The sequence below is a fragment of the Tripterygium wilfordii genome, chromosome 23 (assembly GCF_013401445.1).
Source record: "Tripterygium wilfordii isolate XIE 37 chromosome 23, ASM1340144v1, whole genome shotgun sequence".
Classification (NCBI taxonomy): Eukaryota; Viridiplantae; Streptophyta; class Magnoliopsida; order Celastrales; family Celastraceae; genus Tripterygium; species Tripterygium wilfordii.
The window spans coordinates 10,364,732-10,381,326 of NC_052254.1; the positions used below are offsets into that span (position 1 = coordinate 10,364,732).

The following is a 16,595-nucleotide window of genomic DNA, read 5'->3' on the forward strand; positions in this document are numbered from 1 at the left end:
GCCCAAATAAACTAAAGACTAACTCCATATAGCAAGCTATGTTACTATTTGTACTAAAAGTGACCTCCAGTCGCCTGATGACAAGTGACAGCATGGGAGTCCACCAATGGCCATTCTTAATCAATCACCAAAAGACAAGTGGAGAAGTAAGGAGATTTTATAGCTAACGGTTTGTTCATTTTGCAGGAAGTTTGATTTTATTTGAGCTGAAATTCAGGGATTTGTTGCTGGAAATTAGGGTTGTCAAAAGAAAGCATGTCTAAAATGGCTAAAATTCAGGGATTTCATGTTATAGTCGTTTCTCCTGTTGTTTAGTGGTTTGTTAATAAGTGAGAAATTTTAGTTGGATAAGCTCAACAGAGTTCAAGAAAATAAAGAGTTTGCAACCTACACATTCCTAATTTGTCTCAAACACATCTCCAACAATTGCATGATAACCAGAGACTAGAACTAATTTCATCATACACTTTTAAGACCAAGCCACCTTCCCATGTCCAATTCACCAGAAGAAATAAAGAATGCCAATTCTCAGCCTCTTTCTCTTATTAGATATCATGAGGCCTACATTCCAGAAGAGTGGAACGAGCTACGTGTGTTTTAGTGTTCAAGCAACCTCCAAGAAGCGAGAACTACACCTGGGACTTCCATCATGATTCCCACCACTTGAAGATGTTGCGGTTAGAAAGAGATTTGACCTACCAATTCAAGCAGCAAGCAAGCAAAAAAATTTTCATGATCTACCACGACAGAACATGTCAAGATCATGCCAAGGAAACAGGAAAGGATGACCACCATGAAGCCAATAACAAGAAGAAGGAGCCAGATCCACAAGCACCCTGCGTAAAACACAGGTTCCACGTCTACAAACTTTACTGCTTTCTGAGCATGACTCCGATCAATTGTCTTTAGCCCATTTATATACTTTTCAAGCCTCTGTAACTGTAACCTCCGCAACTATTATGTTAATTTAGCTTGTACGTAAAGCACGCTCTCCATACATTCCAGGATGTATTCCCAATGAAAGTCCAATGCATTCCAGCGATGTGTTATTTTCATTTTATTCAATAGAAATACTCTAATTCTATTGTTTGTCCTTTATATCCTCTTTTAAGTCCTTTTCAGGAAAGCAACTCTCGAAGCAGTTTTGTGTTCTCAAACCACGCACAACTTATTTGGTGAAAAGTCAGATTGATGCGCAAATTCCCATATCAAACACATCAACAAGTCCTGGAATGCTCGCAACACATATCATCACACCCTATGATCACAAACTCCTGCTCTCGCGAGCTAGAAACGAGGCATCTCCTATCCATTGTAGAAGAGAGCCAACGGTTACAAAATCTAAAAACCTGTCTCCTTAGTGATTATATTGATTTCATATTATTAATGTATCTTATTTTAATTTTGTACTAGAATTCTAGAATAAAATTAGTTTCTTATATTAATTTAAATACATTTTTTAAGTAAAAAACATGGATGTTCACAGTGTTGAGTTTTGATCAAAAACAAAAGGTGTAAAAGACGAAGAAAGCATGGCAGGTGTGCATCCGTCTGGACGAACGGGGAACATGAACAAGAACAGCGGGCAAGACTAGAGTGTATCTGTCTGGACAGCTCGAGGAATCGTCTGGACAGTTGATTGGTTGAAGCAGTTTTGGACAAGTTTTTTGCTTACAAAAGAGTCTCGATGGTGATGAAACTCGTTTTTCAAGTTCGTCTCTAGTTACGAACATGATTGATATCATATTTGTAATTGGAAATATCTTGGGGAGGGACTCTTAGGTAGAATTAAACTAGGTGATTTTGTACTACTATAAATCCTAGTGGTTTATTAGTGCTTTTGGTAGAGAGAAATCAAAGGGATGTATGCGTGAGCTTTGAGAGAGAGCAAAGGGGGATAACTATATGGTAACTCTGTTGGATTTTGCTTGGGTTTCTTAATAAGAGAAAATTGAGTGTGTGTGGTTGTAAAAATTTTCTACATATTGAATTTTCTCTTGGTTGTCTTTTGACAACACCCATGATTTTTTTCTCCGATTTTAGAGTTTCCGTGTATATTATTGTGTTGAGATTTTTACATTTTTCTATTTCAATTTTCTCTATTGTCGTGTGATATTTCTATCAAAGATGATCGTAAGTATAATTTCCCAACACACAGGGTGAATCTAACTTAATTCTAAATAACTCTCAAAACTGTCTTTGTTAAAACTCTCTCTCAAATTTCTCACAACTTTTCAAAATCCATCTTTCATGGCAAGGGGAGGAGGATGGCGATGAGCCTCGTGCCTTTTCCTCCTCCTCCCAAGGCATAGATATGTCCTTCCCTTGTATAAATATGCTATTTTATTTCTGTCTTTGTGCTGAATAAGGAATATGCAGGGTTTCTTCATCACATCGTGTCCCATTGAAATGAAATCTGGATCTTCTCATCCATCTGATGTGGATTCTTCACAATATCGATTCTTTTGGTCTGTTCCAGTGACACATACTTGGTTCACAGTGATAGGTTTCCTAGATTTGGTGGAGATAAGTCTTTCTTAATGAAATGGAAGCTAAGAATCTTGCTCCAGTCCATATGTGTTGTTGTTTTTTTCCTATTTTTCATTTAGTTCGGTGTTTGTTCTTCGATTTTGCAATTCCTCTACGTGGTTTGTAAATTTTGAGGTCCACGACGTTAGGTGTAACGTTTGCTTTTTGTGGAATGAAATGATAGGATTTGAATCCTTTGACAAAAATCCAACTTAATTATAGCAATTCTCAATCAACAACCACGGACAAATTTATTTATTAAATAAATTCTTTTCTGACTTTTGGATAAATACGAAGTTTTTTCCCCAAAAAATGTTGAACATTAATTGCTCTAAACATCCATCATCTTCAGAAACAACAACTAAACTAGGAATTGATAATTAATTATGCCAATACTCAAAATCACATATCCACTAAAGACAATTTTATTTCCTCATAACCCCCTCCTAATCATACACTCAATTATCACATTAATTCCCAATCCAATAATGTTGTCGCAATTAAACCTCCCTCCTCAATGTTTCACCATTTGAGCTTTGTTGGAAAATACTGCAAAACCAGAAATTCACAAATTAATACATATAAAAAAAAAGGGCTAAAATACTAAATTCAATCAGTCAAAAAAATAACATGTAAAATGGTCACTTACTTTGTTGATGAGGGACATATAGTAAGGTTTCACTTCTTCAACATCAATAAGAACTTTGCTCTTGCTGTAAAGGTCATATTTGCTGCACATCATAATCCACAACATTGTGTTTAATTAACCAAGCACTAATATTCAGCAATTACACATCGAATTGGCATAACCCAACCGAGTGAGATATAAGTAATATTCTAACACTTTTTTTTGGTAAGTAAGCATAACGTCCGTGTTCTTGAGCGGACGATATCGTTGATGTGTTTGGGCTTGAATTTCTAACAATTATGGCACTATTAGCAGGAAAACAAAAAGAGAGAAAGAGTTTGAGGAGCTTAGTTACTTGAAAATATGTAGCCACTTGAGATTCTCCTCATCCTCCTTATTCATTAGATGTTTGTATGCTCCTGCTGTGTGCAATGCTGCAAAGTAAACCAACCAAAACATGAACATCCATATTTTCTGCATATCGATCGATAGAAACATCGATCGTTGGAAGAAAGTTCCGCGGATAATACTTACGATAGAAGGAGTGAAATCGGATGATGAACAATGCAGCTGGTGGTAAGGTTGTTCCATTTTCTTTGGTCACCTACAATGATTTGAAAACACCTATTCATATTTGATATGTTCCAATGGAATATGTAAAGAGATATAAGAGTTGTTATAGTTTATACCAAGTACATGTAATCGTCATGGCCCCAAGAAATCATCACATTTTCCAATCCACACCCTTCTTTGTAAATACCATTCTTGGTGTTGTAAGCAGGATTGTTGTGATCTGGGTTTCCTTTGAAATACTGCAAAACACACCCCCAAAAGAAAAGTAATCTCATTTTAGAAATATTTTTTTGGTAACCGAAAACGACCTGGCCCAGCAATCTTCGAAACGCTGAGTGGGCTTGAATTCGGGCAGCTATGGTAACAATTAAGACTGGACCGAAACTCATGTGCGTAAGTCTCATACCATTGGGAAAATATAGAGGGTTTCGAACACCGAACGCGTGCATATACGAAATACTTAACAACAAGATAACCAACTGAACCATCGCTCCGTGGTTGTTTACAAATATATATGATGTTTACAAATATATATGAGTGTAGTGTGTGTGTAAACAGAGTAATTGAATTGTATAGGATAAACACCTTGTGGTGAATGATTGATTCATCAAAAGCACATCCAAGAGGGAATGTGTCCCCTGCATTGTTAAAATGACCATTAATTGGCAATTTTATAAGAAAATTAAAGGAAAAAAATAATCAAATACCTATAATTAATTTATACTTAATTAAATAATGAGAATACTCACCTACAACGGCCCATTGAGGAAGCCCACCGAATTGAGGGAGGAGAAGAACTTTTCCTAGATCTGAAACGCATGCATCATTATCAACAATGTTGACTTTACTAGTGAAAACAATTAACATTATAAAATTATCAAGACAAGAAAGGTACATATCCTAATTGCACAAAAGACTCAACATATATTTATATATATATATATATATATATATATATAGAAATTCTCACATAAGACTCTAATAATATAAGGATGTAAAATAATTATCTATGTTTATACCATTGATTTGAAACATGTGAAACCCAAAACAGGGGACCCCACTTGTCATCTCATTCATCCACACCATTAAAAAGTCACCCTTATTTTACACCATTACATTAGACCCTTATGTGAGAAATCATATATATATATATATATATATTCTCCTTGAAATCCTAAAATAAAGTCCTAAAATGAGCTTTTAGGGGTCAAAATATTTTTTAAAAATTTTAGAAAAAATATATTTGTATTTTAATCAGTCTTACGAACCCAATGATATTTCTTTTTCAAAACACAAATCAAATTCAACGTGAAAAGTGTATGTTAATTCTGGATCGTTAGATATAAAATAAATGACAACTCATACCCTTTTCAGGTTACATTTGATTTTTGTTTTGAACAATAAAATATATTGCTGGGTTCATAAAACCGATCAAAATACAATATATTTTTCAAAAATTTTTAAAAAAATATATTTTGAACCCTAAAAGTGAATCCTAAAGATTAGTACCCTACTTTAAGAACACACACATATAAGTGGGTAAGGAATAATAGAAGGGTATATACCATGAATAAGAGCAGTCAAGTGAAGCCAGTCTTGGTCAGGATAATCCTTTCTTATTGCCTCTGCTGACTGTAACAAGTGCTGGATTTGAGGCTCATCCAAGTCAGGATCACTCTCATCAACAACTTCATTCAACAATTCACAACATTCCCAAATACTCATTTCTGCTCTATCAAATTTCGAATACTCTTCTCTCATCCTCTTCACCTGGAAACAAACGTACATATATTTAAATATTATTACTTCAATTTTCCATTCCAAATTTGGAAATTAAATTCCTTTTTTCTTTTCATTTTCTATTTATTTTTTCTAGAATAAATAAATAAATTTTCAAGTGATTTGTATTTTCCGTATTTTCTAAAATAGTAACAAAATGTGTTTCTTAATTATTTTATAAATAGAAAACACATGAAAAAAATAAATACCAAATGGACTATGTACTCACGAAATCATATGTTTGGTTAATGTGCTGCAATCTGTAGAATTCCTCAACTGTCTCTTTCCTCTCACTTTCTGCTTCATAGTCCCTATATTACACAACACAAATTCTATATCATATGTTATGGCATCCCCGACGGGTGATTTAATCTCAGCCCTTGGTGAGATTCAACGGCTGAGAAAGAAATGCGTAATACATATATAATATATTCAAGAAAAGATAAAGGGATTGAGACCTGAATGACTGGCCAAAAGAATTGATTTCTGGGGCATCAAACCCAGTGTTTGTGACAGATTTCTGCACCTTAAATCCTGCATCCAAGACCAACTCTCTGGGCTCCTCCTGCACTTTCTGCTCCATAATTTGCAAATCTGGTGAAGAAAAATATAAAAACACATAATGTCAGACACATAAAGCTACAGACCCTAATTTCTCAACAATCCAAAAAAAATAAATGTATATCAAATTGAAAGAAAGAAAAAAAAAGAAAGAAAGTACCAAGATCAGGCTTTTCAATGATGATTGTCATTGTTTTTTTCCAAGGAAAAAAAAAAGAAGCAGAAGGAATATTGATGAAAGAAACGTATATAGAGCGGTGAGAGATCTTTGGCTGAGGAAGCCTATTTATAGTTAAATCCAAAAAGTCCTTCCTTGATATTTGGAAGGATTGAAGCCCTCAACTGAAAATTTAACTATCAACATTTCTTGACTAGAAAAAAATATATATCAAAAAAAAACATGAAATAGTCTAAATATATCCTGATAAAATCTACTAAAATCACTACACATTCACCGACTGTAAATCTAAATTCAAGTAATATCAACACTGAAACCACCTATCGATAAGAACCACGAGTAATTCAGATGATATTCATGTGTGTAGTAATATTTCATAGAGATCTCGAGTTTGAAACTACCTCTCAATTTTATCTTAATTTACTAAAATTGCTAAAACCAAACCTTCCGGTTCAAATAAGGTAAAGTTTTCCTTTTTTTCCCCCTATACTTTCCCATATATCCAAATTTAGAGAAAAATAGGGTACAAATAGTCATCCACTGTACATTTTTTTTATAGTAAATTGAAATTGTAGGAGATGTAATTTAAGAAAGTAGTGCCATATAATCCGGTGATTAGTCATATAATCCCAAGATCATAGTAACTTCCATGGATATTCCTTATTTATGTTTTCTCATAAGGACACAAGTTTGTTGAAATTGTCTTACTGTGCATGCAAGAAAAACATGATGAAAAGCAGGAGTCAGCGTTGCGTGGATACACGTAATAGCATATATGTATATATGTATATATATCAGCGGTGGTCCAACCGGACCAAGCCACTGACAAGTGACAAGGCATCTACTCATTACCGAGAAAGTAGGTATTGTTTTTCCCATTGTCGTGTTTGGTGCAATCGACGGCTGAGCTGTGACAACGGGGATCATGGAAAAATCTCAACCGTTGAGATGGGAGTGGGAAAAGACGGTGGCTGTGCTGCCACGTCATCAAATTGACAAATGAACCATCTTTTGGTTTAATTAATTGGGTCTCCCAGTACTTAATTGCCAGTTGCCAGTGTGAGAGAGTGCCATTGAGATATTTATATTATAGTAATAAATATATCACTAATCACAGCCTGCAACTTAATAAATATTAAATTCCTTTCCAAAAAAACTTAATAAATATTAAATTAATATTGATGTCGCTCAAAACTAGCTCTAGTTCCGAGGAGGTCACAAGAGTTAAGATCGAATGTAGGATAATCCTGTACTAACCGAATGTTGGCCTGCACAGGGAGCTCGCAAAGCTATGGGGGCCTCGAGTGTATGCTCCGAGGACCTCTCCGACACTCAAATAAGTATATAGTCAAAAAGGAGAGTGCTTGGAGGATTTTCTCTCAAATTGCTATTAAGTGTTCATGAATGCTATGGTTGGAATTTGCTTACGAGTGGTGGAGGGTTACTTTTTATAAAAGCTTGGAGGTATTGGTTATGGGAGATTGTGAATCTTTCCACATTAATGGGTGAGAATGTGGGTTTGTGGATCCAGTATATAAGCTCCTTGTAATTGATCTCTTCATGAACCGTTGGTCAAGGAGCGTGCTCTTCATACTGAGCATGCCTGCTCGGTAGGGGTACCAAGGGTGGCTCCCCGATCATGCCGAGGAGCTCTTATACTTTTGCTGTGTATATTCACTTGATGGTCTTCTTCACATCATGTTTTGAGACACGTGTCAACTTCTCAATGGAGTTATTTTGGTAATTATCAAATATAATATTTCTATTAAATTCCACTTGTGTGTATTTTAAAAATTCACCCACCTTTGGCTTGTCACAATAAATATGATAGGCAACCACTTTTGTTGTCACAGATCACAATGGACCATAGGTGAGAGAGATTTTTAAGAAAATAATTGCAGGTAGGGCAATCAATATGTATTAGTACAAGAAAATATCCATTTACTCCAACTATAACACATAATGAGATGAAATAGTGCTTATCAAAAAGACAAAAGTAGATGAGATAGTACCTAAAATCGTACTGTACCCCCTTTTTCCTTGCATTTTCCTCTCTTTTCTTTTTTGATATGTACGATATGTTTTTGCGTCTGATTAGTAACATATATTTGATGCTGTGAGTATCTGAAATTTAGAGTTGGCTAACAAATAGAGAATTTGAAAACTCACACAAATTGATAACGGGGCTTGATTATTTTATACTTTGAGATTTTTTTGACGGCTCCGTCAACTCTTAAAATTTTTGACATAGAGATAACCGATAGAAAAAATGATTTCAACCTTTGCCGGGTTGAAGGTGCATGCCCTATCGACAAATCATGAGCTCGCTAATGCATTAGAGAGTAAATATACTTTACTTTTATATATATATGAAAGATGGTGAGAAGAAGGGGATATTGTTGAAAAAGTGGCCTGAGAATTAATGATGTGGAGTACCCAAATTCAATTTGGCTTTCAAATTTGTGAGAACTAGTACGAAATGGGTTTTGCATTGCTCTTATATTTTTAATGTTTGTGCTATAGCCTATAGAGTATAGGCTATAAGGATAGGAGAGGTGCCTTTTAAGTAATGCCCTAAAATATTTGGTAATGAATAAATCACTTATCGAATTTTGGAAACAAAAAAGAAAATGTGAAACAAATAAAAAAAAACGTTTTCTTTTTGCTCATAAAGAAATGGGTCCCACCTGTTTGTGGCATGTCTTATTGGTTGGACGCCTTCAAAGGTGACGTGTCAGACTAGCTGGACGATATGGACGCGAGAGCAAAGATTTTTCCTTTTCCCCCTGGCAGGAGTAGGTGGAGTGTCTGGTTGGAAATGATTTTGGGGGAGGTAATTGCTAATACACATGAGGGTTTGCTAAATACACACAAACATGTATTTCTGTGTACGATATGAATTGACAACTGAGTTTACATATGTGTGTGTATGATATGAATTGACTACTGAGTTTGAACAAAGAGAGAGGGGGTGGGGAGCTTTGCATTAGAAAACTAAACGATAATATAGAGAGAGATAGAGAGAGGTTTAGATGTTGAAATCCCCAATAATGGCAAGGGGTAGTCAGGCCGGGTGAGAGGGGCTGCTGTAAATAAAATTACAGCAACTCCCGTTGTAGAAATTTTGAGCATTTATATTATTTTTAAAAATAATAGAAAAATTATATGTGTGTAGTATTTTGTTTAACGAATCCAACGATATATTTTTTGTTTGAAACAAAAATCAAATTCAACATGAAAAAGACATAGAAAGTATTAAGTTTATATCCAACGGTTCATAATTGTTATGTCTTTTTTATATTCAATTTGATTTTTGTTTCGGACAAAAGATATATCGTTGGATTCGTATAAACGATGAAAATACAAATATAATTTTTTTTTGAAATTTTAAAAACATTTACTCAAGACTAATGAAATTACAGCATGAGTTGCCGTAGAAAACTACAGCAGCCGCCTCTCACCCAGTCGGGCCTGGCTTGGCTTTAGAGATCTTTTGAATTTTTTTTGTACGACAACAAACAATAACTTTTTTTATTTTTTGACGTGAATCATGAAATTAATATAGCACACTAGATAGCCAACTTCTATTTATTTATTCTAAGCAAAATATAATTAAGTCTCCATTGTTCAACAGTTATTGATTCTCAAGCACCGCCTTGTTCGGTAGGACGGACAAAGTGCTCAATCCCTAGCTTGCTTGGTTTAAAGGATTTAAGAAAAAAAATATTTTGTTAGTCGTTGATTAACTACACTCAACCGACCTCCAGATTCAATTTTTATTCTTGCGGATATGGACCATTTGGAAGAAATGAGAGTTTGCGCTGAAGATCTACGATTGTCAAGTAGTAGTTCTAGTGATAAGATAAATATAGATACTGAAGACATTTCTTATTTGAACATCTATGGAAATAATATGTCTTCCATTTTGAACATCTTTAGCAAACCTACTTAAATTTATAATATTTATAAATTATTTTCAGGTGTTCGATTCACGTCAATCATTGATTGATTGGGTTCAAGAAATAGGGCGTAATTTGGAATTCATCATTGTTACAAGAAACTCATTGAACTCATCATTATTGTTGCAATGCACGTATAGAATGAAGAAAACCTCAATGAAGGCAATAGACACGAAAAAGCTTGATTGTCCTTTCAGACTTAAAGGGTTGAAACTACATGGAGCTCATGATTGGATGGTAAGAGTGCTATGTGAAATGCACAACCATGCCACTGCATCATATATGGAGGGGCATCCATACACCGATCGCCTTTCTGACTTTGAATTTGAGATAATGGTAGATATGTCTAGCAATCGTGTCAAGCCACGAGACATCTTGGTATCGTTGAAGAAACGAGATGCGAACAATGCGCCCACTATTAAAACAATATACAATACACGGCAAAAGTTTCGAACTTCTGACAAAGCCGGTAAATCTCACATTCAGTCTCTAATGTCATTCCTACACAAGCATAGGTACATATTATATTATCGAACCGATGATATAACCAACGAGCTCCACGATTTATTCTTTGCTCATCCAGGCTCGTTAGAACTACTAATTGCATTCTCCCATGTTTTATTAATGGACGCAACATTCAAGACGAACAGGTTCAGGATGCCTCTTCTTGAGATTGTTGGGGTGACTCCAACAAATATGACATATTGCATTTATAATTTTTAAATTTTTAAATTTTTAAAAATTCTTTTTTATGCACCAAAATGGTACACTGATTAGATTCCCATGCCTCCCTCTCAATAAATTGACTATTTTTCGAGTCAATGCATTTTATTTGTTATTATAGTATTAATTCCGTATAATTCATTAAGAAATGAAGCACAACAAATTGAAAAAAAAAAAAAGGCTCAAGGAAAAATACAAAATGTGGAATATTTTGAAGTGGATTTAGTAAGGATGGGGGGCTGGAATTGCTTTACTGAAATTGTGTGGAATTAATTAAATATCAGTCATTAGATGAAATTGATGGCTGAGATTTAATATCATTAAATAAATCTCTTAAACTGGGCTAGGGTTCTCTCTTACTTCATCCCTCCCAAAATTAGTTCTCCACCAGCAAAGTGACACAACCGGCGACCACGGCCACTCTCACCAGAGACGACTGTCACTCTCACCGGCGATGACAACCATTAGAGTGCCATTGATTTTGTTCTGAAGTTCTGTCCAGTTGTATTAGATCTCCTTTTGTTCGATGAAGGGTTTGTTTGTGAATCATATCTGGGCAGCTAGACTTTGCGTGCTTTACCGCGACAAGTACTTTAACTTCTTTACCAGATTACCTTTTGTGGGAATCGAATCGGATGACGGCGGTAGCTCTAGCCTCTAGGCAATATGGAGCCAGATTCCTTCCCTTTTATTCTAATTCAATTAGTAACAGTGGTAGCTCTAGGCAATATTAATGGACATTATCCCACAATATTATACTTGGTAGTTCTCTCTCTCACTAGGTTCTTTGTGTTTCTCTTTCCGGGGACCATTGTTCACGGATTTGAAGTTTTTATTAAATTGACTTCACTAACTGACATGAGTTGGCATCTCCTACTACCATTAGATGACATGAGCGGATGAGATATAAAACATTTCATTTAATTTCAGAAAAACCAATTCCAACCCCCCTATCCCGATTTAGTAAAAAAAAAATGTCTCTTGCTCTTATCATGTTGTGAAGTATCATAAGATGATAAGACACCATGCGCGTGACATGAGCATCCCGAGAATCGATACAAGAAAAATTAAAAAAATTTAAAAAAAAAGATTCAAATCAATGAATTGTGAAGCAATGAGTGAGTACACATGTCATTGCTAAGTAATCAATACAGTGAGGTCAAATCATGTGTGTATTTAATAAAAAATAATGTGTATTTAGTGAGGTCAAATCATGTGTCATGTCAAATCATGTGTGTACAAATGGTACATCACCATTTAAGTTAGTGTGATATCTCAGTGAAAAGTAGACAAGTGTTTAGGGTTAGTTTGCCACATAGACTTGGAGTGATAGATTGAGAAATATTAACTTAGAATGTTTTAGCTGTAGCTATGGCTAGAGAGAGAATGAGAGAGTAAGGATGAGTAGGTAGCTACTCCACAAGTAGGAAAACTCAAAAAAAGCGGATCAAAGTCCAATCAAATGGGTCTTACTCTATCGCGTTGCATTGAGAGTGAAATGAGCCCCCTGTAACTTCATTTTCAAACTCATTGCAGTTAAAAAGCTATTGAGTAAAAGTAAAATAATAACGTCGAATAAAAATAATTTATTTTGATTGTATTAATTATTGTTGATGAATAAAAATAATTTATTTCATATATATACGTTATTACAACAATAAATGAATAAATATTAAATTATTATTTATAATAGTTGTTAATTTACTTTAATATTTATTCAAAATGGATAATTAATTCATTATAATAATTACTAATTTATTATAGTAATTATTAATTTATAATTGTTATTAATTTAATTTAATAGTATGTTTTGTAGTTTATTAACAATTTAATTTATTTCATATAAGTAAAGTTCGTGGGTCCCACGATTTTAAAATAAATGATTAAAAAAATTGACTAAAACATATGGGACCCATGCCTAAGAGAATAAAAATTTAAAAAGCTACCCTCTTATGATGTCTTTTCATTTGGGCTGTAAAAAGTAAAAAGAGGGGGTCTTAATAGCAGGACCCCTACTTTAAACCCTCTATCTTATACCCTTTTTGTCATGTCATGCTAACATATATATATATATAACTTTTCAATTATATCTATTTATCAATTGTATATGAGTATCCATTGTATATTCTCTGTCTGTACATGTGTACACATATATGTCTGCATGTACACGCCAACACAGAATATATTCTCTATCATGGTTAAAATCTTTGTTTAACAAAGCCAATGCAAGCAATACGTAAGAAATCTATAAATTGAGAAGAGTTCGCAGAGTATTTTAAGAAGCTGCAAGAGATAGCAGTAGTGTGTGAGAGAAAAACGAGAGAGAGCCTCAAAGTAGTCTGTCTTTGAGATAAAAAGAGAGTGAACCTATTGTGGATATGGATGACTTGAGTGATATTTTCGACTACCACTTGTCATGTTGTTCAAGTGAACATGTAAACACATATACTGATGTAAATTATATTGTTGTTTTTTTGCAAATACTCAGTGGAAATTATATTGTTCGTAGGGTGATTTTATCTCAGTCGAAATAAAGCAAGAAGACGAACATGCGGCCGAGATGGTCGATAATATCAAAGTTAACGATAGATGTGAATTTGAAACTGATATGGTATAATGTTTTAATCAATCAAAATATGAGCTCTTTTGTTATGTTGAATGAATATTCATAAATTTCTAATAAGAACTAATACATTATCAAGTGTTCAAATCACAACAATCGATGATCGAGTGGGTTCAACAAACCGGACACAAATTGGGATATATCATGATCCTAGATTATATATGGAGGGACATCCATACCCCGGTCGGCTTTCTGAATCCGAAATTCAAATTATGGTTGACATGTCTGCACAAAATGCCAAGTCACGGGACATACTGGCGGAGTTGGAAAAGCGAGATCCGAACAATGTGAGCACCATCAGAACCATATATAATGCACGCAAGAAGCACAAGACCTCTGAGAGATCGGGTCAATCACAAATGCAAGTTGTGTTCTCATTCCTCAACGACCAAGAATACTTTTTCGATTATCAAGCAAACCATGCAACCAATGAGCTTGAAGATTTGTTCTTCGCACATCCTGGCTCGCTAGATCAATTGCGTGCATTCCCACACCTATTGTTGATGGATGTGACATATCAGACCAACAGGTATGGGTTGCCTCTCCTTGAAATTGTTGGTGTTACCTCAACTAGTCAGACTTTTTGCATAACGTTCGCATATTTACACTCAGAAAAAGAGCCCAGTTATACTTGGGCTTTGGAATGTTTGCGATCTGCAATGCATGGATGCACTAACCCACGAGTTATCGTTACGGATAGAGAGTTGGGGTTGATGAAAGCCTGTGCTCAGGTATTTCCCGAGGCTTCGAAACTACTTTGTAGATGGCACATCTATCAAAGTATTTTAACCAAATGCAAGCCATCAATGCAAGACAATAGCGTTTGGAATGCATTTTACCGCATGTGGACTACTGCGATCGAGTCTAAAAATGAAAGCGCGTACATGAGTAATATGGCACGCCTTCAAGTAGTCTTACACAAGTTCCCAACAGTGATGAAATATCTGAAAGATGTGTGGCTGACACCATATAAAGAGATGTTTGTATCTGCCTGGACCGACAGATATCCGCATTTCGGGAACCACACAACTAATAGGGTCGAGAGTCAGCATGCTAAGCTGAAAAGATATTTGTGCTCGTCACAGTCAGACTTGGAGAGATCCATGTCGTGGATTCATCAGGTTATCTTTTCTCAGGACATAGTTATTAAAGCTAGCATTGAGAGAAGTCGAACCATCATCCAACACCGATTCAATATGCCGCACCTTCGGGATTTATGTGGTTTTGTTTCAATCGAGGTGTTGAATTTGATGTTGATTGAGTTTGAGCGATCAAAAGATGTTGGACAGATTACTTACAAATGCGGATGTCACCTTCGTAGGAGCTATGGACTACCATGTGCTCACGAACAAGCCATGTACGTGAGCGAAGGTCATACTATACCGCTTGATGCCATTGATAAATTTTGGAGAAAACTTGATCTAATGCAATGTCAGTCGATTGAAGAGGATGACATCGACTGTAACGCTGATGTACAAATGTTCACAGAACATTTCAAGCAGCAGCCAAGACATGTAAAAGTCAGTTGGCTAAGGATATTGAGGGAAATATTCAGATCTTCAACAACTTCTCTTCGTGAACCGACTGTGAAGACCAACACTAGAGGGCGTCTGTCCACAAAGAAAAAGGTAGCCACCAACACTCGTAACAATCCAACAGCATATATCATTGATGGGAGTGATTTTGTTCAGCCTCGGGAGCCTCACAGACACAGTTCCTCATCCGGACGCCCTGAATCGAAGAGTTTTTAGTACGATTTTTTCCAATCTTATGAACCAGAGAGACATAGTTGCTCCTCAATTTACAATACTCAGTCTCTCTCTACATAGGGAAGTTCGATGTTAAGAAAGGAAAACTACATCCTTACATTAGGGACGTACAAGATGTAAAAGCTGATGGAAATTACAGCTTTCGATCGATAGCTGTGTGTCTTGGTCATGAGGAAGATGAATGACTCAATGTTCGGTATAACCTGATGGCAGAGTTGGACACATTTTGGAAACAATATGTTGAAATACTTGACGGTGAAGAGAGGGCATACAGTGTTAAACACTCACTGAACTTTTTTCGAGATGATGTTGCAGCACCATTTGAGCACCGGATGACAATGCCAGACATGGGTATATTGATTGCTTCTGCATACAATGTGATATTGCATGTTCTTCATCATGCAGAGAGTTGGACATATCTACCATTACGTACAGCTCCTCCATCACCCTATCAACGCGTTGTCATCGCTATAGAGCACGTAAATGGTAATCACTACGTCAAAGTTGGTTTGACAAGGAATTATCCAATGCCTCCCATCACATCTGAATGGGTTCACTGTAGGCATACTTGTGCAGCTGCATGGGCGACTCCGTATGCGGAACGATTAGATGCGTACATGCACTCATATGGATTCATCAAATCTTCATCTGAAACTTTTATTCATGTGCTTGAATAAATTATTGTCTATATCTTACAAAATTATGAAATTAATATAAAAAAAATATAATTTCTCTTTTCTTTACACAAAAATTAAAAAGAAAAATAATAATTAAAAAAAACCAAACATATTAATCAAAATCAAAGCATTTAAATTAATAAATGTATATGTATATATCTATATATATATATATGTTTAGTATATGTATGTATATGTATATATCTATATATATATGTACGTAATATATATATATATATGTTTAGTATATGTATATTTATGTATCTATATATATATGTACGTAATATATATATATGTTTAGTATATGTATATGTATATATCTATATATATATACGTAATATATATATATATATATGTGTGTGTGTGATGGGACATGACATATACTCAAAAAAGAAAAAGAAAAAGAGGGGACATGACATGACAGTCTTAGGGAGGGGGTTTATTTATCCAAATCCTTAGTAAAAAGGTATGTCCATTTAGATGCACCATTTCGGGGATTCGGGTATGGCCAGACTCAATGATTGGCCGGATATCAAATTAAGGTAAATTTCATACCAGTATTTTTAAAGAGATTTATGGATATCTAAGTCCAATTA

General features: G+C 35.0%; 3 protein-coding genes across 3 annotated transcripts; 2 read left to right on the forward strand and 1 right to left on the reverse strand.

Annotated features, from left to right (window-relative positions):
- Window positions 1-2,891: 2,891 nt before the first annotated feature.
- Window positions 2,892-6,334, reverse strand: LOC119992645 (inositol oxygenase 2-like). Its single transcript, XM_038839444.1, has 11 exons — window positions 6,231-6,334; window positions 5,968-6,103; window positions 5,739-5,820; window positions 5,296-5,500; window positions 4,480-4,539; window positions 4,316-4,368; window positions 3,847-3,969; window positions 3,692-3,761; window positions 3,513-3,591; window positions 3,179-3,260; window positions 2,892-3,078 (listed from the first exon to the last, which is right to left on the reverse strand). Exons 1-11 carry the CDS (start codon window positions 6,259-6,261, stop codon window positions 3,052-3,054), a joined length of 948 nt encoding a protein of 315 aa, XP_038695372.1. The 5' UTR covers window positions 6,262-6,334; the 3' UTR covers window positions 2,892-3,051.
- Window positions 6,335-9,000: 2,666 nt separating this feature from the next.
- On the forward strand, window positions 9,001-10,930 carry LOC119992795. The gene is made up of 2 exons (XM_038839584.1): window positions 9,001-9,081; window positions 10,229-10,930. Exons 1-2 carry the CDS (start codon window positions 9,001-9,003, stop codon window positions 10,928-10,930), a joined length of 783 nt encoding a protein of 260 aa, XP_038695512.1.
- Window positions 10,931-13,714: 2,784 nt separating this feature from the next.
- LOC119992797 (PKS-NRPS hybrid synthetase CHGG_01239-like) lies at window positions 13,715-15,304 on the forward strand. The gene has a single exon (XM_038839587.1). It carries the CDS (start codon window positions 13,715-13,717, stop codon window positions 15,302-15,304), a length of 1,590 nt encoding a protein of 529 aa, XP_038695515.1.
- Window positions 15,305-16,595: the final 1,291 nt, after the last annotated feature.